Below are 24,373 nucleotides of genomic sequence, written 5' to 3'. Positions count from 1 at the left end.
CCGAGGGACTAAGGTGGCCTGAGGGAAGCCCTCAGCCCCTCCTGTCACAAGGGATTCTCTAGGGTGCAAGGTGTCCCTGGTCCTCTCCAGCCTCAGAGCATCATCCTTTCCATCGTAGCTCCGCAAAAACACTGGAGCCAGCCCTGAGAAACCTCTCCCAGAGTCTGAGCAACAAGCATTAGCGAAGGAAACCGAAGCCACGACTCGTCCATGGCCAATCAAGGTGGAGGTTGGAGAGAGGCTGAACACTTCCTGAAATTCCTACCTGGAGAGATCATGCCCTAATCTGAAGGTAAAATGGCAAGATTTGGTCATTCTTGCAAAGTGTTTGTTGAAGGATTCAAAGACCTCCTTGGAAGCCTGTCCTGTTGTTTCTAAGTCTCGATTCCATCTACGATGATGAATGTGAGCTCTAATCTGATAATCGGCTGTCTCATTGTTTCATTCTGGTGCCTTGGCCTGCAGGAAGAGGGGTGGGGGAGGTGACCCACAAAGAGTCAAGTGGCAGCTGGTGTGGAAGGCCACACAGGCCCCTCTGCTTGACAGGCATGTGAGTGTCTGGAAACCTTCCTTATTCCCAAGTAATTTCAAAATGCACATTTTCTTCCTCAGGCTGATGCTTCGAGTGGAGAAGAGAGAATTAAATGAAAAACTCAAAGAGCCCGATTCTGCTCTTGTCAGGTTTTTTTTCTAGCTTTCAGCATTTCTTTTTAGAGCAGAAGCACATCCAGGAAACCGCCCCACAGAGCCCCCAGGCACCACTCTCCCTGCAGAGGCCAGCAAAGGGCTGCGGGACTGAGGCTGGTGGGAGGGGGGGTGTCATTCCCTTCTGGGGGACCAGGTCAGTTGCGCCCCCCCATTTTCTTGCAGGAGCCCCATGCCTTCCCACCTCTTGGGAACCAATGAAACAGTTTGGAATATGCTCTGCTATCCAGATGATTTCTCCACGTGGACTGTGGCATTTGTCAGACTTGCCTACTTTCCAGCAAGATCACAAATTTTCCCCAACTCTGTTGAACAACACGGAGAACTACATATTTGTTGGCTGAGAGAGTGAGGAGGGAGGGAGATGAGACTCAAAGAATACTCATTGCATGCTCAAAGTCCAACAGCAGTTCTGTCTCAGAGTAAGGCAGAATTCACCACTGCCATTCGGAGTCTCAGAGAAGACTGTTCTGGCTTCTGAGTCCTTCTCCAGTCCCCAGCTGATCTAACTGCCCCTTCCCCTCAATTCCTCTCTTCTCTGAACTACAACTCCCCAGCATGGGTGGAAACACCTGAGTTCTAATACCAGCCTCTGTGTCCCTTCAGTATCCTCTCATTTCCTAAACCTTTGTTTTTTCCATCTGAAATGAGGGGATTAGACTAGATCAGGAAAGGGGAAATGTTTTCTCTCACATGTCAAGTCTAACCAGGAGGGGGCTTCCTGGAAAGCCAGGGTGGATACCTGTTCTGAGGGCCATATGTGAGGGCAGCATGCAAAAGCCATGTGATTGATTAGTAATGTCTGCCACTGGCATGGGAATGGGTGTTTTGTAATATACACCAAGTATTCGCCATCCTTGAATTCTTTGCTCTTAACTCTCCTTCCAGGTCTGACATTTGATGACTCTTCATGTTCGTCACTTATACCCCAACACCTTTATCACTCGGCACTTAATCATATATCATTTTGTGTTTTTTTCTCACTGTTAGATGTGTATGCATCTTGCTTCCCTAATGGGACTATGGATTCTTGGAGGGGGCACGACTAGAATGCCTGATAGAGAACTGAATTCACAAAGTTGATGCTCAAAAAGGTATGAACACACTGATGGACTGATTTACTGAAGAAGACACTGATCCTTTCAGATGCTAGTAAGTAAGAGAGAGCTAGCAACTCTCTGACTACTGGGACTCAGTCCCCACCAGGGGGCCAAAACACTGACATGGCTTCTACCTAGGGAGAGGAAAAAAGTGGAAGAGAGAGAGGAAGAGGTGGAGAAGAAGAAAGGATGAGAAGGAGGTGGAGGTACAGGAAGGGGAGGTAGGGAAGGAGGAAGGAGGAAGAGAACATACTGCCCCTTGCTCCACTATTCGGTAGGTTAAATGGCGACCACAAAACAATGAGCGGATGGAAGGGGCTGATTGAATTGATGCTGCAAGAGGCCCTTCCCTTACTATTTCTCACTGCGGTTTAAAAACGATCACACGGAGATGCCTCGTTGTGACATCCTTCACAACTGCAGCAAAGCAATCCTCTTTCCCTTACATCAACCGTATCAGATCTGGGGAGTCCCCCCTGTTTTCCCTGTACTCCCACTCTGTGTCTGTGTGGAGGCCAGATACTAGAACAAACATGGCCATGGCATAAAATCCATCTAGCCAGGTCCCTCAAAGCTCATTTTACCATTTAATATTTGCTTGGTACTAATTGAATTCTCTATTTCAAAGGACTGTTCTAATCAGAAAAGTGCAATGATACATACAGAATGCATTTCTATTTATTTACATGATATTAATGCACTGCTGATAATAGCCACAAACACAGATATTTTAAATAGAACATACTCCCGAATCCTACTGAAACATTGTAGCTCAGGCCTTCAGGCAGCAATAAGAAGGAAAGAAAGAATTGTTAATGCATAATAGCCATTCCAGCCCAGACCAAACAACACCAGAGAAAATTCTCAGCGTTCCTTTACTTATTCAACTTTCATCTTTTTTACATAAATTGTAGAAATAAAACATCATGAAATTTCACTAAGTCATTTGGAGGAAAAAAAAAACCAAACATCAAAACTCCAGTCTATGCACAGAAATAGCAATCTGACTGCACAAATAAACGATAAATTTGCCTGACTGTGCTGAAATTCAATGCAATAAAAGAAAGACCTTCAAAGAAGATAAGGTTTTAACTGCATCAAAAGGTTCCTGTGCAAAATGGATCATTCAAATCCCCAGAATGGCACTTGCCACTAATTAGTTCTGTTAGGTCTTTTGACATCAAGTTCAAGGAATCTCTGCTAAAACTTCCAATTTATGAAACGCACTTGTAGGCAACCGAAGGCAGCTATTCAGGTTACATTAAAAAAACGTGTTGTTGTCCATGTCCCTGTGGCAATTTTCATTTCTCGAACATTACAGGGCAGCAACTGATACGATTTAAGGGTAGAGGAGGCTGGTTTGTGCAGAAAGGTTAAGTAACTAAAAATATATGTAAATGTTGCTCTCAGGGAAAGAGGAGGGGGTGGAAAATGATAAATACAAGTTTCTGGAGAGTGTAAAGAAAAGGGGAATAGCTGATGGGGGTCTCACGAAGGGGTATTTTACCAAGACAAACAGGATAAATATAGCTAATTAAAGTGAAACATCAGAGTTTTCCTCACACCGTGTACAATTGTGGGGGAAAAAAAATCTCCAAAGGAAATTTTGATTTTCAAGCTGCGTAAAATGGGACAGGGAGGGGCGCCTGGGTGGCTCAGTCACTGAGTGTCTGCCTTCGGCTCGGGTCATGATCCTGGGGTCCTGGGATCGAGCCCCGCGACAGGCTCCCTGCTCCGTGGGGGGCCTGCTTCTCCCTCTCCCACTACCCCCCTGCTTGTGTTCCCTCTCTCGCTGTCTCTCTGTCAAATAAATAAATAAAGTCTTTTAAAAAAAAAAGGGACAGGGGAAGAGAGGAGAAGAAGTTTCTTATACTCATTTTTATATTCATTTTTGGGAATGATAATTAAATAGAACAAATTTTTGTCAGTATATTTATTTTTAGGTATCATTCATTTTTTTAGGAATGATAATTAAATAGAACAAATTTTTGTCAGTTCTTATATTCATTTTTAGGATTGAGGAGTAAATTGAACAAATCTTTGTACATTCTTATATTCATTTTTAAGGATGATAATTAAAATGAACAAAACTTTATAAGATACCTACGGGTAAAAAACAATGAAACAATTTACTATATTCACAAAGGTGAAAAATAAAGCATACACAGACACATATAATGACAATTTCTGAGCTTAGGCTAGCAAAACTTCATAGTTCCACAGATGGGAACGTGCATATTTATAGGAGTTTTTCTGATTTCCTCAAAATTGATGGCTTCTGTTTAAAGCACTTGTAGATTTTTCAACAATGATCTTCAAATAAAAGGATATTTAGAAAGTAGAATCTTCTTTGCAAAATAGGTGAGGGCTGCCTTTTTAAAAAAAGGAAAATAACTTTCATGAAGTTCTGCTTACCTGGAAGACTCCACAAACCAGAAACTTCCAGAGTTCTTAATTTTTTCTCCAGTTCAGCCACCCGATTCCCTAGGATTCTGGAAAATGGGAGAAAATGACAACAGACAAATTAATGAGCATCTCATCAGCTCTTGGAGCTGTGAGCAAGCTACTTGGGGGATACCCCCTAGAGTGCCCTGATAGAAAATGTTTTGAGATTTAAAGTATATGCAGAAAACATACTGTGTGTGCATGTGCAAAGAATATATATGTATAATATATAATATATTATACACACACACTCTATTGAACATACATATGAAAATATACAGTGAATGATTAAAAAAATATTAAATGTTGCCATTTAAGTGAGTCCTCTCCCAAAAAGGAAAGGAAGCTAAACAATTATTCCATCATTGCCCAAACATCTTACACAATTTCTATTTGGGAATTGCTCATTGCTGAAGATAATCATTCATTTTGAACGCCCTTAGTAGTATTGCACCTGATTCTCTGAGGATGTATCTGAGTTCTGGAAACCACCAAGTCTAACCGGTTAAGATGGGTGAACATGCGTGGTAAAGTTGCTTTGAGTCAATAAAATAGTAAGATCTGCCTTCTTCGACCTAACCTATGTCTTACTGATATCCATATCCCTGACACCTAGCAGAATGCCCGGTTGATGGTAGGTGTTCAATAAACATATTTGATTAAAGAAAATGCTTTCCTTCTTTCAAGGCTTGCAATTATCTATGGCCAGAATGAAGAAATAGGCCTTTCAAAAGAACTTCCAGCAATTGCAGAGTCTCTAGAAGAATTATATTGCTTTCCAAGGTGACCATTCTGACCCACTGGGACATAATTTCTGGAACGTGTATCTGAAAAGATTATAATGTTTACTTGGGAGCCAAACTTTGTCTGTATGCATGGGAAGACATAAACGTGGGCATGTATTTCCCCTCTTCCACTCTACACAAAATTAAACATAGTTGGGAAGTGATTTCATAGTCATCTCAAACTTGAATCACTCTCCATTGGCCTGGAAATGGAAAAACCAGTCTTTATATTATTTGGGGGATTTTCTTGGTGCTGTCATGCTAAAATGACACGGAAATCACCTTAATAGCAAAGTTTTGATTCCTTTCAGCAGGAGAAATCAGAATGCTAGAATTGTTCTCCTACCTCTCTTTATATTCCAGAGATAGCTGCGCACACCCACATACATAGAGGCATGAATATGTATAAATCTGCACATATATATGGCTTTGGATTCATCCTTATTTTACCTGAATTGACTTGCAGCTTCTTAATTAATATTCCCTTTGAGCTTCCAGAAAACTCTGACATTACTACATGTGGTTTTCCTCACCTAGGTACTTGGAGCTTTTCTTCTTTTCCTTAAGTCTTAAATTCTGCATAGTCTTTATCAATTACTTTCAGTTGCCACCCTATTTGTTGGGTCTATTCTACTTTCATGTCCCTGACCCTTCAATAAACACCATTCTTCGTAATCTCGCTTTCAATATTTTGCTCAGACCTTCTGATCCGAGCTCCCTTTTCACCAGCTGATGGGTTTGAGATGCAATCACAGCAGAGTTCAAGTTGATGCCTGTTTCTTAACGAGATCAGATCATCTGTGTGTGGCTGCCTCTTGGAAACAAAAGATAAGGCTTAACTCTTCTGTGCATGCCGAAGGATGCCATCAGAGCAACGTTCAAAGGCGTGCTGCAGAGACATTTGGTTGCTTTTTTTTTTTTTTTTTTTTTTTTTTTTTACCCCCTGATGTTCCCGGATAACAGAGCCTTGTCTCCCAGAAATGGACTGCGGTGAATTTGCTAGTGTCCCATACTTTGAGGGACCCTGCCTGTTTGTCATCAGTGACTGCTCTCTTTGGCCTGATTCAGGCATCTGATACAGAGCTGGAGGTAATAAAATGGGTCCAATGGGAATTGTGCTAGGAGTGATAGTAGCCATAACATTATCCAGAACAGCAGTAACGACACAACCGCTAACATGAACAGCGAAACTAATCTTTCCTGAGTCCTGGCTATGAGTCAGAGCTCATGCTGAGTACCTAGTGAGTTTACATGATCTCATTTGACCTGACAAAAACCCTGCAGTGTATGTTGTATTATTATCCTTTTACAAATGTGGACCCCAAGGAACAGAGAGGTTAAGCAACATGCCCAAGGGCACACAGTTTATCTCCAAGCTGTGTCTTTTGCTGACCCCCGGTGCTCTCATCCAGCCCACTCTACTCCTCCCATTGGGAAACACAGGCATGGAAATTAGTTAACTTGACCAGAACCACAAGCAGGACTCAGCTGGTGATGACTCTGGATCTGAACCTACAACTCCGTTTGCTGCCAAAGTGCACGCTCTTAACCAACACCTCACAATGGCACTTTAAAACAAGCATTCGTGTGTCTGGAGCAAGAACTCTTTAAAAACTGTTCATAATTGAAGTGTGGATGCAACTGGGTGACCTATATGATAGGACCCAAGATTCTTTAAATGACAAAAAGACTCTTCCTGATGGGCTTCATGCTGAACAAATATGGCAGGTGGTCCACAGAACGTGGGGTGGTGCAGCCCAGGGAGAGAGGACAGTAGGCATTGAGGAAGGCAGTAAACATAGGAACAGGGTCCGCTGAATTCAGTATGACCAATTCAGCACACAATTATTGAGGCTATAGGGGATAATGAAGAGAAGCAGCCTGTGTCCCTGTAATTTTTTTTTTAAAGATTATTTATTTATTTATTTATTTGACAGAGAGAGAGAGAGCACAAGTAGGCAGAGAGGCAGGCAGAGGGAGAGGGAGAAGCAGACTCTCCACTGAGCAGGGAGCCCGATGTGGGGCTCTATCCCAGGACCCTGGGATCATGACCTGAGCTGAAGGCAGCTGCTTAACCGACTGAGCCACCCAGGCGCCCCTGTGTCCCTGCATTTGAGGGACTTTTAAAAGTCTGGTAGGAGGACAGATGTGGATATACAGACACACACAGACACATATGTACAGAGCCTGTCAAAGGTTTGAATAATATCTCTCAATCGCCTGTTCTCTAGCAGGTATTACTCTAAGCACTGAACAGATAGTATCTCCTTTACCCCTTGCAACAACTGATGAGGGAGTCTTTAATATGCTTAGTTTGTGGATGAGGGAACAGAGATTCAGAGAGGTCAACTAACTGGCCCAGGGCAACACAGCTGCTAAGTGGAGGGTCCGGAACCAAAACATAGGCCTGAAAGTATACAAGTACTTCAGCAGAACCGTAGAGTGGAAGTGAGACAAATGAGAGATGAATCCAGAGTGGTTTTTAAGGACCCAGATCATGAATGCTCTTATTGCCCTATTGAGACTGGTGAGACTTTTACACATTGGCAACAGTGAGATATTGGAAGGTTTTAATGAGCGAAGCAGCATGATGACGTTTAAGAAAAGTATTCTTGATGTGGAGTGGAGAATGGATGGGAATGAGTATGAGTAGAAGCAGAAAGACCAGTCAGAAGGGTAATGTCCAAGTCAGGGATGGTGGTGGCCCCAACAAGCCAAGGGCGGGGCGTATGTGGGAAGTCAACTGAATGGAGTAATAATACCAAGGTGAGGAATTTGAGGTGCCCACGGGATATCCATGGAGACAGCTGGCCGCGTGGGAGAAGGAAAGTCTGGGAATGCAGAGATAGGCATGGAGGCTGGGGAGTAAGTCTGCTCACCAGCAGAGTGTGAGAAGTCAGAAGAACAGGACCCTTGAGTACCACTTGTCTAAGGCAAGAAAGGACTAGAGAGGCACAGCTGGACAGGGAAGAGGAGAGCCAGGCCACATGGGGCTGGGAAGCCAAGGGGAGAGAAGACCCAGGAGGGATGGCTGGGGTTAATATTGTCTTATTCTAGAAGGTGGTCACATTGGATGAAAAAGTCCACCTACAAGACATGCCTGACCCTTGAGAGAGATGTTTCAGGAACAGTGGAAGGGGTGAAACCAAAGAATCCAAGCGACAGGGTTGGGAGAAGCAGACTCGGGGCAACCATAAGCAGGGAATACGGATGACTCTTCAAGAAGTTTAGCAGAGAATCGAAGGAGACAGCTAGGGCAGTAGCTTGAGGCATAAACAGGTTTGAGAGAGGATTTTTTTTTTTTTTTTTGGTAGGAGGGGGCAGATTTTACAATCAGGTTTTTATTTAGCTACAGTTTGCTTTAAGAGGGATTTTAGCATATGTCTACCTAGCAGTCTAGGAAAATCCTCAAGATGTCAGGCCTCCAGATAGATTTTCAGTAGTAGTTTCTGATAGTAACAACGTCAGAGGGGATCTGAAAAGACAGACCTGACTCGGGAGGTGGCCATCACTGTGTGTCCCCTCCTATTCCCCAGACAACACGGGAGCAGAAATCCCTGAGTGAGGGTCCTTGGGGAGAGCCTGGTCCTCAAGATGTGACTGGCTCTACCCTGTCCCCACCTCCACCCCGGGTGGCCTTCTTTTGACTCTTTCCTCTGGTCCATGACAGTTCATGCTGCTCCCAGTATCTTGAACTTCCAAGCTATTTACCACTGGCCGGGGGCGGGGGTGGGGGGGGAGAGCAGTAAACAGTGTTAGCATGGCAGGAAGGGCAGTGAAAGGCCAGTATATCTTCATGTACCCCCACCAGCACCCTACCACCAGCAAAGTGTTGACTGGAAAACTAAATGGGGCGTTCAGTAAAACAAGATTTCAACACCTGTCTCTTCTTTTTTTTTTTTTTAAAGATTTTATTTATTTATTTATTAGAGAGCGAGCGAGAGAGAAACAACATGAGAGGGGAGAGGGTCAGAGGGAGAAGCAGGCTCCCTGCTGAGCTGGGAGCCCGATGTGGGACTCGATCCCAGGACTCTGGGATCATGACCTGAGCCGAAGGTAGTTGCTCAACCAACTGAGCCACCCAGGCGCCCCAACACCTGTCTCTTCTATTACTGCTTTGCTACCTGTTGGTAAGTCACAGGAAGCTCATCTCTTCTTTAGCAATAGTCAGACAACTGCCAACTCTTTGGCAATGAGTACCTCAAGCAAAATGCCCAGTACTTGAAAATTCTCTCAAAAAATAAAGTCCTATGTGGATTCATCAGTTCTTCAAGATGGCTCCCATTGGGCCCTCTCAAGGGGAGGGGGGTGTCAGGCGGCGGAAAGCCTGTAGGGGGAGCACAGGCTTACAGAACAGAATACCTTTATTCTCATTTAATAATGCTCCACCAACACAAAACTACTGTATTATTTTAGCTACAAAAGGCTAAGTTGAGGGGGATCACAGTAAGCAGACCGAATTCAGATTCTATTCCTAGCCCCCACTCCATTTGTTGTATAGTTTTTTTTTACATGCCCCCAAATAAAACATTTATTGAAAGTATGAAACCGAAGACCTTCTAAGTTTTAAAAATGGCACATTAGGTACATTATGTACTGATATGAAGCAATCTTTAAGATCTATTGTTATGGTGGTAAAAAGCAAGGTGCAGAACAGTGAAAAAAAAAACCCTCTTTTTGGTGAATACTTGCTATCATTTGTAAGAAGAAAGAAAGAAAGAAAGAGAGAAAAGACTGTATTTATACAAGTATACATGAGTATTTATATGTGTCTGTGGAAATGTGTTATATGTTTCTTGGAAAGGGATACATAAGAAATAAGAAATAGTGGTTACTTCCAGGAAGGAGAATTGGGTGTCTGAGAGATAGTAGTAGTTTAGAGACACATTGATGTTTAACCTTTAAAAATTTGAACCATGAGATGGTACAAAATTATTAAATAATAGTTACAAAGGACAAGGTGCTTTAAAACAAAATTAAGCTTGAAAAAACAAAAACAAACAAAGAAACCAAAATTAAACCTAGCAAAAGATGTCTGTTTCTCAACGAGGGTGAGAGCCCATCATGGAGCCTGGGGGCGTGCTGGTTGCAGTAAGGTTACGGTAGGAATGTGCTAGAAAATCAACGTGTCCTGAGAGGCGGGAGCCTCAGCCTGACGGCCTGGGGTTACTGAGTTCGGCAGGCAGCAGGTCTCTGCTCTAATGGTCCCGCTTTTTCCTGAAATCCATATTACACTATATGTTAACTAACTAGAATTTAAATAAAAACTTGCAACAAACAAAAAAAGAAAAGTCAGCTGTTTAGTGGAGGCTTGTGATGTGATCAGAACTGTAGCTGGCGGGGGTTGAGAGAGTGTGGGGGTTGGCGGTGGAGGAGGGCCTGGGGGTCTGCAGTTGGAGGATCGATGGGAGGGCCTTCCCAAGGAAGAGGCGATAGTCTGGTGGGAACAAAGCAGAGAGGGCAGCTAGGAGATGTACACTGAAGTCCCATGACGAGGACCTGACCTATATATTGAATCCATGAAAACTGTAAAGAGTATTAAGAGAACAAGAAAAAAGAGTAGAAGATGATTCCATCATCCATTCATTAAATAACCATAAGCACCTACTGTGGGCCCAGCACTGTCCTCTGTACTGGGAGAGAACAGCAATTCTAATGGACAAACGTTCTGGCCTTGGGACAGCTTCAACCTGCAAGATGTGGAGGTTTGTTGAACCTGAGTATCAGGATGGTGGGCAGAGCCCATTAAATATTCTTCAAGTCATGCCTGAATTATGGCTGCATAATATTCCATCTTATGGATTTACTATAATCTTAATCAGCCTCCAGCTTAAAAACATTGGGGAAGAGTGCCTGGGTGGCTTAGTTGGTTAAGCGTCTGACTCTTGATTTCGGCTCAGGTCATGATCTCAGGTTGTGAGATCAAGGCCCGCATCAGGCTCTATGCTCAGCACAGAGTCTGCTTGAGACGCTCTCCCTCTCCCTCTGCACTCGTACATTCTCCCCCTCTCAAAATAAAATAAAACAAAATAAAATATAAATAAAAACATTTGGGTTGTTTCTGTTTTCTCCCCCTCCTACAAATGAATCCATGGTGAACACCTTATATATGAATCTGAGGACATCATACCGATTTTTTTCTTTAGGATAAATTTCTAGATGCAGACCATGTGGGTCAAAGGGCAGCAGCATTTTCCAGGGTCTTAAAAGGTACTAAGGAGTGGGTGGCCCAGAGCCTAGATTCCTTGAATGTGAAGAGCTGAAGGGATATGGGGGAAACCATCAGCCTCGCAGTTGGAAATGTGGGTCCTGCTCTGGATGACGAGGTGGGGACAAGAGTTCTGAGAAGAGCCTGCAGAGAGTGAGAGGCAACGATGGGGGGTGGGGATGGAGCCCCCCAGGTAGGGTAAGGAGAGAAGGCCTGGTGGAGACCTGGGAGGGAAGCGAGGGACATGTAGGGAATCGAGGGGATGAGGAGAAAGTCAGAGGAATCCAAGGAGATGAGTGCAAGATGGGAATTGGGATGCAGAGAAATTAGAAAAGAAACAGACTAAGAAAGTGGGGTTTGGGGGTATTGGAGACCCTCAAAGGAAGACTGCTGTGAAAAATCTGGGAAGAGGTCTCGGGAGGTGTTGAAGCCAAGGTGGTCTTTCTTTCCTGCATATGGCATCCCCTGGGGCTGGTTCAGATCCAGAACCGTGATGTTCCCTCCAGAAAATCCCCCTGAATCTGCATTTCAAAACCAGTGTCTCTGAGTGATTCTGACATGGGTGCCCCCCAGAACACACATTGAGGGGGTTGCTGTTGAAGAAGTAAAGGCGGCCTTCTTGTTCACAAAGACGCTGGATGAATGGAATTCGGGGGAGCTGCAGAGAAAAGGCTTTGGGGGTTCAGGGAGCTCCGTGTGGTTTCTGGATGAAGAGGCAGAAGCCGGGGCGGGGTGAGGGGGGTTAGGAGTGGAACAGGTGGGAAGAGTTGCTCACAGGGGAGCGAGGCCCAGAGGAGGGAAGATGGTGTGGACCAACAGGGATGGTGGGCCGGTGTGTTTCCCAGAGCCAGGAGGGGGAGGGTGGAAGGCACTGGTTCCAGGGGAGGGTAAGTCATAGGGTTCCTGGTGAGGAGCATCTATTTTCTCAGTAAAAGAGCAGCTGAGGTTACCTGCTGAGAACAGACTAGGGTTTTTAGAAGACCTGAGAAGGTTTGAAAGAGCCCCAGCGGTGCTTTACTGGGAGTCAGTGAGGACAAAGAAGGCTCATGCGGAACACTACCGGCTGGATAAAATAGACCTCGTACCTATTCTGGGGAGATTTCCATTTCCTCTCCCTCCCCTGAGAAGTATCTGCATTTTAGCACCTGACTGTTTCATTCCTTGGTTAAGATTTATTTTAAAAGAATTTTAAAAACTTCTTCTGTCAATAAATGACTCTTGTCATCCTTCTGAGTTTACCCAGACTCCCTCCATCGCTCCCTTCCTTCTTTTATATATATCTTAATCTCCTGCGCGATCTTCCCTTCACTCCCGGCTTCTCTTTTTTCTATTTTGTTTTTACAATACTCTCATTCATTTTCCAGTTGCCTTGCTCCCTGTGCCCCTCCTCCTCACCAGGACCCCAATTCCCTCATCCCTCCCCTCCTTGCTGGAAGCCCAGCTTTTCAGAGCCTGCTCACTTCTTCCACGCCTTCATTTTGGTGCTGCGTGTAGGTTTTATAAGCAGGACCAGCTACATAATTTGGGGGGCCCACCGCAAAATGCAAATGCAGGCCTCCTTGTTCAAAAATGATCAAGAATCTGAAGATGGCAACTGTGGAGTTCCGGACTAAGGGCAGGGCCCTTCCAAGCATGGTCGCTTGCCCTCAAAGCCAGCCTTGTTTGCGACGTCTGTTGCCTTAACTTATTGTTTATTCACCATTCTCTGAACACCTCCAGTTTTGCGTGTGTCTCTGATGGCTACTTTAACTTGATTTTGCCCCACCTAGTCGATATGTTTATAAAAACCAAGGAAGACCTCTATTTTAATTGTTCCGTCCCACCACCTTCTTTGCTTCTCTGGAAGAGTGACATGACACTCCCTTGTAGGCCCAGCTGCCTTGCCTGGCGTTCCTCCTGGTCAGAACCCCTCATTGTCATGCTATAGGTTAAGATGGCACTGAGGAGGTGCCGCCCCTGAAGGAGACCCACAGGAGAGATAGGGTAAGTTCCCCAGGCAATGGTAATGTCAAAATGGTCCATGTCATCTGCATTCCTGAGTGAGGGGCTCAGAGTAAGTGTTCAATACATAATGGCTGGTAGTATTCTCCCCCTCCCCCACCCCGGCAAATGGCTAAGATGCTGTTGTAATGCAGACTCACCTCCCCTCCCCCAAAGGCCTGCAGTCCCACCTGGCTGCCACCAGCCAGCAGCCCACATTTCTCCCGCCCACCACCCACCCAAGGGTCCAGCTACCTACTTGTTGGTCTGCCTTTGGTGCTGGATGACCATGTTTTTCTCGTGGATTGTCTCCAACAGGGCCGTTGCCAGAGATTTCAGATCAGAAATGGACTGTGGAGTAGCTGGGAGACTGCACCCATGATCTTCAGATAACAGATCCTGAACTAGGTGGGATATAAAGTTTACAGCTCAGTCTTAAGTCCTTCTGAAACACTGCAATGCAAACCAATGTCCGTTCTTCCTGGATAATGAAGCTGGGATAGGCTCCCCACTTCTAAATGCTATGATGTTGTATTGAAGAATCTACTTCAGGTGTCAAAATAAAACAAAATAAAATTCAGTGTGAGGGTTGAGCAGAAACAAGGAAGTTCTCATGGACATTTATCACCAGTTTTTTAAAGAGATAATAATCTTTTTCATTTGTCCATTATTTTACCCTTTCGAAACACTTTCATACAAACTCATTTGAGGTCCAAAATTGAAAAAAAAAAAAAAAAACCCACCTGGGGAGTATTATTTATTCCCATTTCATGGACAGGAAAGCAAGGCACTGATTAAAAACATCAGCTAAAGGTCACACAGCCTTGCAAATGGCAATGACTCTGGTCCCGAGCTCCTCGCTCTGTGGCAGAGTTTCCTACGGTGTAGTATGTTCAGTGGGTGGCAAGATCACAGGGACATTATTTAAAATACAAAATATATTTTGTGTCTGCATGTTTTTAGAAACTACAAGTTACCACAAAAAAGACACCACTTGTACTCCTATCAGACAGAAAAAATTAAATCTCTCACTAGATCTTTGAACATCATTTTCTATATGCCTATACATAGATATACAGATTCATACATTTTTCTTCTGAAATGGGAAAAAGCTCAGCTTTCTTCACTTAACCCTATTCCTCATCATAAATATCTCCTAAAACACAAAATGTAAAGGCAGCTTGGGAGCCCATATAGAGATATAGAATAATTTATTTAATTTCTGCTGGAAATTTATGTTACTTCCTATGTTGTTTTTTTTCTTATAACTAATGTAGGAAGAACTTTCCTCAAGCAGTATGTTTTCATACATCGGTAATTATTTCTTGCTGCTCAAAGGGGATGAGTTCAAGGTTTTTCAAAATAAGTTGCCAGAGGGTCATCCAGAAAGGCTGGGTTATCCAGAAGGCCATTGCGGGCTTACGGCATGGCCTTTGAACGTGGCTGGCATTCCCCACATCGGTGATAAGACTGGGTCTCACCATTCAAAGATGTTTAGCTGTCAAGGGTATCCAGAGCTAAACTCACATGGGCTACTTCACATTTCTGTGGAGTATTGTAGTTTTCTATTTAAAAACAATTCTAGGGTATCCTTTTTTTAGTTGAGTGGAAAAACAGAAGTTGCTTGGAAAAGTGCCTTGGTTATTAGGCCGGCTGGAGATTCAGCACATTTTTTTTTCCCCCTAGCCACTCCAGCTTTGATTAAGACTCCTGCATGCTCGTTGCTGGTCTGCGTGGCCGACAACCCGAAAGTGGGCCAGGCGAGCATGTTCAAACCTGAGGCTTACGCTGAGAACTGAATTCCCAAATATTAAGTGTCAGAAGCAAGCTCTCTGCTATTTATTCCCCTGGACTGTTCCTGGAAGATCATTATTTTTCATCAGAATCGACAAGAAGGAGGAACAGAATTGCAATCAATAAAAGCTTCTTTGAAAAAGGCACATGTTCCATGATAAAATGATTTCAGCAGCTGTGAGACTTTTCTATTCTGGTCACAGAGGCCAGAAAAAGGAGAAGCTTGGCGAGGTTGGAACATGGACCCAGGGATGCTAAACTGGTGATCAGAGGAGCGAAAGCACTCTTGAAGGAAGAGCACAGGATCGGGGACCAGATGCGAAGGGGGTCCTGTCATTAGAAAGATAGCTAATGTGGCTGTTCTCAAAGCAGGATCCCAGACAGGCATCAGCAACACCTGGGAACTTTTTAGAAATGCGTATTCTCTGGGGCCCCCCGGACCTACTAAATCAAAAACTGTGTGTGTAGGGGGCAGTAATCTATGTTTTCAAACAAGCTCCCCAGCCAATGCTGATACAGATGAAGGTTTGAGAAGGGCTGTTCTAAGAACCACCTTGGTTTCCCACCCACAAACGGAGATGCAGAGCCCGAGCTCCGGCGTTCTGTAGTCCTAAGCGGTCCCTCCAGAGAACAAACCCTACCTTGCTTTGCAGACAGGACTCCAGTCAGCGCGCTGCTGCTAGATTTACTCTGGCCTTTCGAGTTTTTCCGTCTCTCGAGAGCATTCTAATGCAGCATTGGGAGAAAATACAAATCTCTATCAAAAAAGCCAAAAAAAAAGAAAAAGAAAAATACCTACTTAGAGTAGACGCATCCTCCCATCGGGCACACAAGAATCCTTGGCAAATTCCAAATGCTGACCCAACTTTTAAAATTCCAAGTCCCTACAAAGAGTTATGAAATTTATGGACCTGGTAGAGAGTTTTTTTTTTTTTAAGTTGGTGCCCAGCAGAATGACAGCAATTACCTTCTCCTATATATAAAAGGCACTCAATGCGTATTCATTAAATTAAATCAAATGTGAAAGCAAGAGCTCCATCAAATGTGTGAAGTCACTAGTTATGGAAACCCCTTCTGAATAGACATGAGATGGAGAACAGGTTTCCTTTCATTTGCCGATGCCAAGAGATCGCTATTGGTCTTCAGAAGTCTTCCGTGGCTGGACTGGAAAAAGTCAGGACCGATGAATGATGTCTGCCATGGACACAAGATTAGGAGGTGCACAGGTGCCCACCAAAGTGCCATTCTATCACAGACCCTCACATTACAATTGATATGACTGTGTAGCAGTGCTTGGCACATTGAAGAACGAAGTAAAGGCTGTTAAATGAATGCATACACACATTTTTTAAATGTATGTATTAATTATACAACTTTAAAAGCTGCATTCTTCTGTGGCTCCATGTGTATATATAGACTGGCATAAAGTGTGGCCCCCGCAGCATGGAAAAGGAAGAATAGCATAGAGACTTCGGAGAAGAAAAGCTAACACCAGAAGCCAAGAAAACGAGAAGGTTCTCCCAAGCATCTAGACTGCTGTAAAACTTTACCCTCAGGAAGAGAAATCAATCTATTTTCAAAGCAGAGAAACCCAGGAGATGCTTCTAATTATAACGCTCACAACGAACATCTGCAGAAATAGATATTATCAAACTAATGGGGCTGGAATGAGTCTAAACAACAGTGGGAGAATTTAAACATTCTGTCCTTTCAGTGTGACGTGAACATTCTCGCTCACATTGTGATTTCCCAATCTTGGTTTCTTCTTGTTGCTCGGAAACCATTTTCTTATGGATAATTATGAGACAGATAGCGTCTGATGATGGAACATTTTCTAGAGAAGCCAATAGGATGCCTGATTCTATGTAGACCAAGGCTGTGAAGTGGCCACGTCCAGATCCTGGCAGGCCCCGTGTGCCCTGTCCTGGTGACAGCAACGAAGATGCTCTTGCAAAAGCTATTTTTGTTGTGTTTGTTTGTTGTTTTGGGCTTAATTCCTCCTGGTTACCTCAGTGAAAGCTCTTACTCTACCCAGGAGGGCAGGCGAGCACTCAAATGTCTTTGGCACATAAAAGGGAATTAAAATAGAATGGCATTTAGATGTACAATAGTGAATCATTACCAGCATCATCACGATTCTCTACCTTGTACTTGGCGATGTTTGATTTCAAGAGGTTGACCTCTTCGTGGAGTTGCTTTAATCGCTCTTGAAGGTACCTAGGAAAGAAAACATGCAACTAGGAAGTGTTTGGGAGCAAAATAAAAAACATACACGCAAGTAGGAGAAGAAAAAAAGAAAGCAACCCGACTCCAGAGTCACCGTGTACATACAATGCTTTCTCACCACCAAAAGAGGAGGAGAAAAGTGCATCTTGGTGACCTCTTTTTTTTTTTTTTTTAAAGATTTTATTTATTTGACAGAGAGACAGAGAGCACAAGTAGGCAGAGAGGCAGGCAGAGGGAGTGGGGAACCTGACCATGTGGGGCTCGATCCCAGGACCCTGGGATCATGACCTGAGCCGAAGGCAGACGCTTAATGACTGAGCCACCCAGGCGCCCCTGGTGACCTCTTCTTAAACGGAGCCGATCAAGGTCAAATATGCCCAAATCACAGAAAACCCACTTTAGAACAGCCTTCTGCAGAGATGCCCTAAGGGGTCTCCATACAGTTTTCACATAATTCTCATTAAGATGATTCCACTGGGAAGGCAGGCAGGAAGAGGCGACACCAGACGTAACATTAAATTAGACCACGCACACACACACATACACACACACACACACACGGAAATTTGCCTCAGGGAAAAGAAACAGCTAAGGGAATTTCTCAATTTATTTTCTTATTCTTTCCCCTCTCCTTGACAGCAATACCGAGCAGCTTTCACTGGCTCCCTACCCTTCTTGCCCAGCCGGGGAATGGGGAGGGTAGGGGGAGAGAGAAGGGGGTCGGTGAGGCACACAAGCAGGTGTGTGGTGCTTCTTTTCCGACTTTTACAGCAAATACGTGACATTACTATCACCATTTTGGTGGTGGGACTTTCATTGCAAGGCAAATGTAACTCTGGGCTGCAGAGAACTTGCGGCCAGCGTCCTGCCTGAGTGCGCGTCCGGGCCTGGCCACTTGCCTGTTCTCCATACAGAGGGCATCCACGTCAATGATGCGGTTCTCGTGCCCACCCAGGATGTGGTTTAGCTCCTGGTTGAGCCTCTCCACTTTGTCCTGGTAGGAAGACCGTTCTTCTTTAACGTCCTGAAGCTCATCCACAGAGGCCTGCAGGTCATGCTCCAGGGACTCAATCTGAAACCCAGGAAGTGTCCTTACTTAAGCTGTTCTTCAGACGTCATTTTATGGCCAGAGATGGAGCCTTCTGCTTGGCTGACCGACTCTGACAGAGCTATTCATCCCACCCGCATATGCTATGAAACCACAAGCACCACAGGCTGGGTAAAAGCTTCAGGGAAGGGAGCAAGTCCCTGCCAGACGCCCGTGATGTCGAAGATCGGGCGGGGGCAGCAGCTTGGGGGCAGACCCGATCCCTCCCCAAGTGCAGTGTGCCCCAAAGCAAGAGGCTCGGAGAGGGCAAATCCAGACACTAGCAACAGCAGCCAGGGTCTTGCACGTGCATACCTTCTCCGGCTACTCCAGACCCAGAAATCTTGTTCCGCTCTTCAAAACCAATTAGCGGGAGAAGGAAAAAGAGGTTTAGGCTCTCTTCCCTGTTCCCTAACTAGGGCTCTGTACCCGTTGAGATTTTGCCTAAAAAGCATCACTCAGCACTTCAGGAAACTTGCAAATGAAGGCCAGTTTGTCATGTCTTGTTCCTTTCCTGTCTATCCTGAGTAGGGGGAGGGGGATGTTTCTTGTGTTCAGAGCAGTGGTACCCCAAACTAGGAGGATAGAACTGCTGGAAGCAAGAACCACAAGAGGCCGCTCGGGAAGTAGCAGAGCAGGGAGAACGTAAAAGCATTCAATTCACACCCTCCTTCCGCCTCCACCTGGCATCCCAGGCACCTTGCCCTCTCTGAGAAACAGGGGGCACAGTCCAATGGTACAAACATATCCCCCACTCTTTTTTTTTTAAAGATTTTTTTAAATTTATTTATTCATGAGAGACAGAGAGAGAGAGAGAGAGGCAGAGGGAGAAGCAGGCTCCCAAGGAGCAGGGAGCCCGATCTCGATCCCAGGACCCTGAGATCATGACCTGAACCGAAGGCAGACGCTTAACCATCTGAGCCACCCAGGCACCCCATATCCCCCACTCTTAATAGATGTTAGCAATAACCTGTTCCTTAGCTCTCTCCAGCTGCTGAACCAAGTCTTCACGCTCATGAGCTGCAAAGTGCCGCATGCCAATTTCTTCGTCTCCGAGCCTCTGCTTGGCAATTGTCATCCTCAAGAGCTGCATTTTCCATTAGTAGGAAAAGGGAGAGAGAGAGAGAGAGAGAATGTGTGTGTGTGTTAAAACGAACAGATCCAAACAAAAACCCAAGCATATTAGGCAGAAAGTTTTGGAAGGTAAGACTTTTCAAGAAATACTAAGGAAAGGCACGAGACAAAGAAATGTCTTGTCAATATCATGAATTAAAAAAATTAAATACAATATATATTGTAGTTTGTTTACACATGCATATACCCCTATATGCATGCATACACAGTATAAATCTACCGGGAACGCCGGCCTGGGCATTTGAAGGTGGAGGTCCTTTGTAGTGTTACCACAGTGAAGAAAAAATGCTGCGTCTCTTTTACACTCAGCAAAGATGACAAAATGGTAATGCAATTTTCAGAAGCATCTAGTAAGATGGGCATGCCCTCCCACATCTTAACAATGAGGCTACGTCATCAAGGGCCTTAAAAATGTCTCCACCAAAGATCCAGTAACCCTGCCTCTAACAACCTGGGCTAACAACAATCCCAGATATGCACTAGCTTTAGGAAAAAAGAAAAAGTAGATTGTACTTTCATTTCCAGAAAGAGCTAAACGAAAACGAACGTCTAACGAGAGCGGGCTGGCTAGCAAAGTGTAGTGCAATCAATCAATGGGCTGGTTTGCAGCTGTTGGAAATAAGGGTGATGAACTGTGTAATAACACAGAACATGCTTATGATAGCATGCTAAGCAGGGAACAAAAAGCAGAAGACTTTCATTTGCAGTAAAATTGAAATTATATGAAGAATCTGTGCACAAAGGAAAAAGGACCCAATACACCAAAATTTTTAAATGTGTGTGTTTCGGTGATGGTGAGACCATGTATGTTCTCTGTTCTGTGCTCTAACTTCTAACTTTTCAAATAAGCACACATGACTTTCATAACAGACTTTTATCTATAGGTTTTAAAATGCCTATGGATAAAATTCCAGTCTTCAAAATATAATTTTCCAAAGGATTCCTGCAGAACCGAGAGCTGCCCCAGACTCTGGAGCCTCGCTCCATGTGCAACTCCAAACCTTCGGGTAGGGCCATGGTGGAAACTGTGATCCCCGGAAGATGTGATGGGGCCAGAACAGCCCTTAAGTGCCTAGCTCAGTGCCAAACGGGTGGCCATGAGACTGACTTTTTCAAGCAGGCCCTGCTTCCTGATGCTTCTTCTGAAAAGGTTGTAAGCCTGATTCCCCACCTCCCTGTAGGGTGTGTGAGGATGGGCTTCGTAGACGGAGGATATCCTAGAGACAGATTTTTACGACCCAGCCAGCAATGCCTGCTTGGGGCATGCTCTTCTTCATTCCAACATGGATCTTAAGGGGTTCATGGCCAGCAAAGAAAATGGATTTTCAAGTCTCTAAAGGATTCAGGGGCAGGTGAGAGATAGAAAGTTAAAAGTGAAGGTAGAATATTAACTAGATTGGGACAATAAATACCAGCAATGACCACAGAAAACAACGGTGCCTAAAGAAAAGCAAAGAGCATTTTCAAACGATATCTATTTTGGGTCTTACTTTGAAAACCACTCAACTGAATGTGACCAATATTTATTGTGCACCTACTATGCGCTAAAGCATCGGAGCAGACAATGCTCCAGGCAGCTTGTACAAAGGGCCGGCAGAGGACATGGGATACTCAGGTATACAGACGGCTGGGCTTCCTGGAATCTGAGTACAGTTGATCCTCATTACTCAAGGATCCCGTATGTGTGAATTTACCTACCTGCACATTTATTTGTAATCTCAAAATCAACATTCGTGGCATTTTTGCATCATGGGCAGACATGTGCAGGTAAGTACAAAGCTGCAAACACGTGACTCATCCGACAGGAGCGTTCCCAGCTGAGGTAGAACAACGCAACGCTCTACCTTCTTGTTTCAGTTTTCATACTGCAAACAAGTGTCCCTTTCATGGTCTATTCAGTGCCCTGTTTGTTCATGCTTTTGTCCTTTTTGTTGGTGTTTTGCTGTTTAAAATGCACAGTGCTGAAGGGATGTCTTGTGTTCCTAGGCACACGAAGGTTGTGAGGTGCCTGACGGAGAATATGAGCCAGGTGTGAGTTACAGCGCTACAGGCCCTGAGTTCAATGTTAAAGAATCAACTTTAGGCTAAGTAAGATGGCTTTACACAGAAACACACATAAAAGAAAGTTCTGTGTGAATTGATTAAAAAAAAATATTGTGACCAGAGGCTCAGAGGAACCTAGTCTCGCATTTCCCCTAGGAGCAATGGTTCGGTATTTGCTAATTCGCTGTTCGCAGAGAATTCAGAGAGCAGAGCTCTCGAGAATAATGCGAATCACCTGTACTGGGGGAGATGGAGTTTATGGCAGAACTGGTTAATTCGAATGAAAACATCTTCTACATTACACAATTTCTTAGCTGAGAAACAGCTAAGAACCCCAAGTGGATATGCAGAAAGACAAACAGCTAACCAAATGAGAAACGTTTCTCAGATCAAAGGGTCCAGGAACAAGAGGGCTTGTGCCTTTTTCGGCATGAGGACACAGGAGGCCTTTGACATGGCGTGGAACGGGGGAAGGGGGGGCGCTTCTCTTGCTATGTGAAAACCAGACTGACAGCCTGAACTTGAAGTAATAAAACACTACTGTGGTTTTCCATGCACAGAACGCTTCACTGAACACGTAATTTAGAATCACACAATTATGTTTGTTTAACACCAATTAATTATTAAACATGTTTATTGAGGTCTGACAGCCATATAAGAGAGTCATCTTTTATATGCCCGATGCCTGTTAAGCTTCAATAAATATGTTAACAATCATTTGGTGTTTAATATGCATACAGTATTGCCTATTAAATTGCAGGGCTGGACTGGTTGAAACATTTATTTTTAAAAGTGAGGCCCACACTGGTAATAGCTGGATCAATTAGTTGGTCAAACTCAAGTGCAACCAGCTGAAGGGGCCCAAGGAGGGGGTTGCGGTAGGGATGCAGCGGGAAGAGTTCTCCCGCCTTCCAGGGCGACAGCCTCGCACGCAGGCTCTGCAGTCTGTCTCGGTTGGGGTCTGGGTCCTGGCTCCACAGTCTGCCTGCTGTGCAACTGTACACAGGCCTGACCTTCCCTGAGCTGCAGTATCTTCCACTGAAGCAGGAACAGTATAGCTTCTGGGGGCGGGGGTGGGGGTGGGGGGGTGCAGGGAGGCTCACTGTGTGAACTGAGGAGTGGAGTTGCTTTAAGTGAGCATTTAACTCAAGGGTTCAAATATCCCTGCCTGGCAGAGAGGTGCAGGAAGGTAAAAAGAGGAGGAAGAGAGCCACAGAGAAGAGAGGACGATCGAGCAAAATTTTTTAAGTTGGGTCACTACGCACCCCTGCTTTCAGGGTCCCGGACAGAGGGGTGTGGGAGACTGGCTGCTAATACCTTTAGACACAACCACATTGTTCATATTTATCCATACTACCCGGTTCGGGAACCTAAATGCCACATGCCCTGAACTTTATGGACAATTTAAGGGACCATCATGGGGAACAGTGGCGAGACACGTTTTTGCATCTCACGTGCTGACTTCAGGACCTAATCCTAAGAGAGGATGGGATTTTTCTGCAATACTTAGCACAGCCCCCGGAACACAGAAAGTGTGCACCATCAGCTGCTGTCACGATTACTGTTATGACTGCCATCATTGCCATCCTCCATGTGAGCGTCCCCATACATACACCCGCTGGGGAGGTCCAGTCGTTCTTCCAAGCTGGAGGAAGCAGAGCTCCAGAGCCAACCTTATCTGTAGACCACAGGCAATGATGCTGATGTCCCACCTTGGAAATGGCTATGAAGCAACTGCTCTGGGCACTTAATTCCCCCAAACGGGGCCATCAAAACTCCACGGCCAGCTTCCCTGCGCCAGCCCGAGAAGCGGATCATTGCCCTGCGAGGCGCACGCATGCCACCAATAGATATATTCATTTGCTGATTTAGATGGAAATAAACGTTTATGAATGAATTATGGGTGTGAGTCGTCAGCTTATGGCTGAGGAGCAGCTGCAGCTGGGATGTGGCGGCAGGACGCGTCCACAAAACCATGTGGCCAAATGGCTCTTGGGTGCTCCTCCCCCACCCCATGGATGGAGTCCGACCCCTCTGTGGAGGCCCTGTTCAAACTCTGGTCCTCCTTGGGGGCCCCCAGTCGGAATGACTCACTCCCTTCCACAATCTCTTCTCAAGCTTCACCCCTCGGCCCTCCACATCCTCTCCTCATCTGGTCTTCGCTTGCCTGAACCCCTCTTCCCCTGTCGAAAGTGACAGGTAGCCAGGGGCAGGACCAGCTAGCTGCTATTCGCAGGTGTTACCTGTGTTCAGATCCCGATGCTGCTCATCTTCGTCATGCCACCTTGGCAAGTCATCTAACCTTTTTGGGCCCCAGGTGACATCTGTTTATCTGAAAACGGGGATTGTCTTCATCCACTCAGCCCACTGAAACGGACTGCCACAGACTGGTGGCTTCTGAACAACAAGCCTTTATGTCTCGCAGTTCTAGAGGCTGCGAGTCCTAGATCAAGGTGCTGGGAGGATGTGGTGTCTGCTTCCTGCTTTAGAGATGCCCATCGGCTTGCTGTATCCTCATGTAGTGGAGGAGATGACAGAGATGCCGGGCCTCTTTTATAGGACACCCATTCCATTCATGAGAGCGCCCCCTCCTGACCCAATTGCTTCGCAAAAGCCCCACCTCCTGCTACCATCCCACTGGAGGTTAGGATCTTGTATGTTGAGATCCACATACAAATTTGTGGGGGGACACAAATATTCAGTCTCTAAACATTCCACCCCGGCCCCCTAAAATTCATGTTCTTCTCACATACGTAATATATTCATTCCATCTCGACAGCCCCCAAAGTCTTAACTCAAGCCAGCATTGACTCTAAAGTCCAAAGCCTCACTGAAATAGCATCTAAATCAGATATGGGTGAGACTC

General features: G+C 45.1%; 1 protein-coding gene across 2 annotated transcripts in view; it reads right to left on the bottom strand.

The window, feature by feature from the left end:
- The window catches only part of CCDC149 (coiled-coil domain containing 149), a 102,698-nt gene that overhangs the window by 15,497 nt on the left and 62,828 nt on the right, over window positions 1-24,373 (bottom strand). For both annotated transcript variants that reach the window (XM_035005207.1, XM_035005206.1), the window contains exons 5-10: window positions 19,301-19,417; window positions 18,143-18,315; window positions 17,162-17,234; window positions 15,659-15,743; window positions 13,483-13,627; window positions 4,221-4,297 (exon numbers count right to left, since the gene is read on the bottom strand). In XM_035005207.1, coding sequence (XP_034861098.1) covers window positions 4,221-4,297; window positions 13,483-13,627; window positions 15,659-15,743; window positions 17,162-17,234; window positions 18,143-18,315; window positions 19,301-19,417 — 670 coding nt within the window. The remainder of the gene's footprint in view (window positions 1-4,220; window positions 4,298-13,482; window positions 13,628-15,658; window positions 15,744-17,161; window positions 17,235-18,142; window positions 18,316-19,300; window positions 19,418-24,373) is intronic.

This window comes from Mirounga leonina, unplaced genomic scaffold, assembly GCF_011800145.1.
Source record: "Mirounga leonina isolate KUSES-001 unplaced genomic scaffold, KU_Mleo_1.0 Mir_129, whole genome shotgun sequence".
Classification (NCBI taxonomy): Eukaryota; Metazoa; Chordata; class Mammalia; order Carnivora; family Phocidae; genus Mirounga; species Mirounga leonina.
Note: the sequence above shows the minus strand (reverse complement) of the source record. Positions and strands in the feature narration are given on the sequence as shown.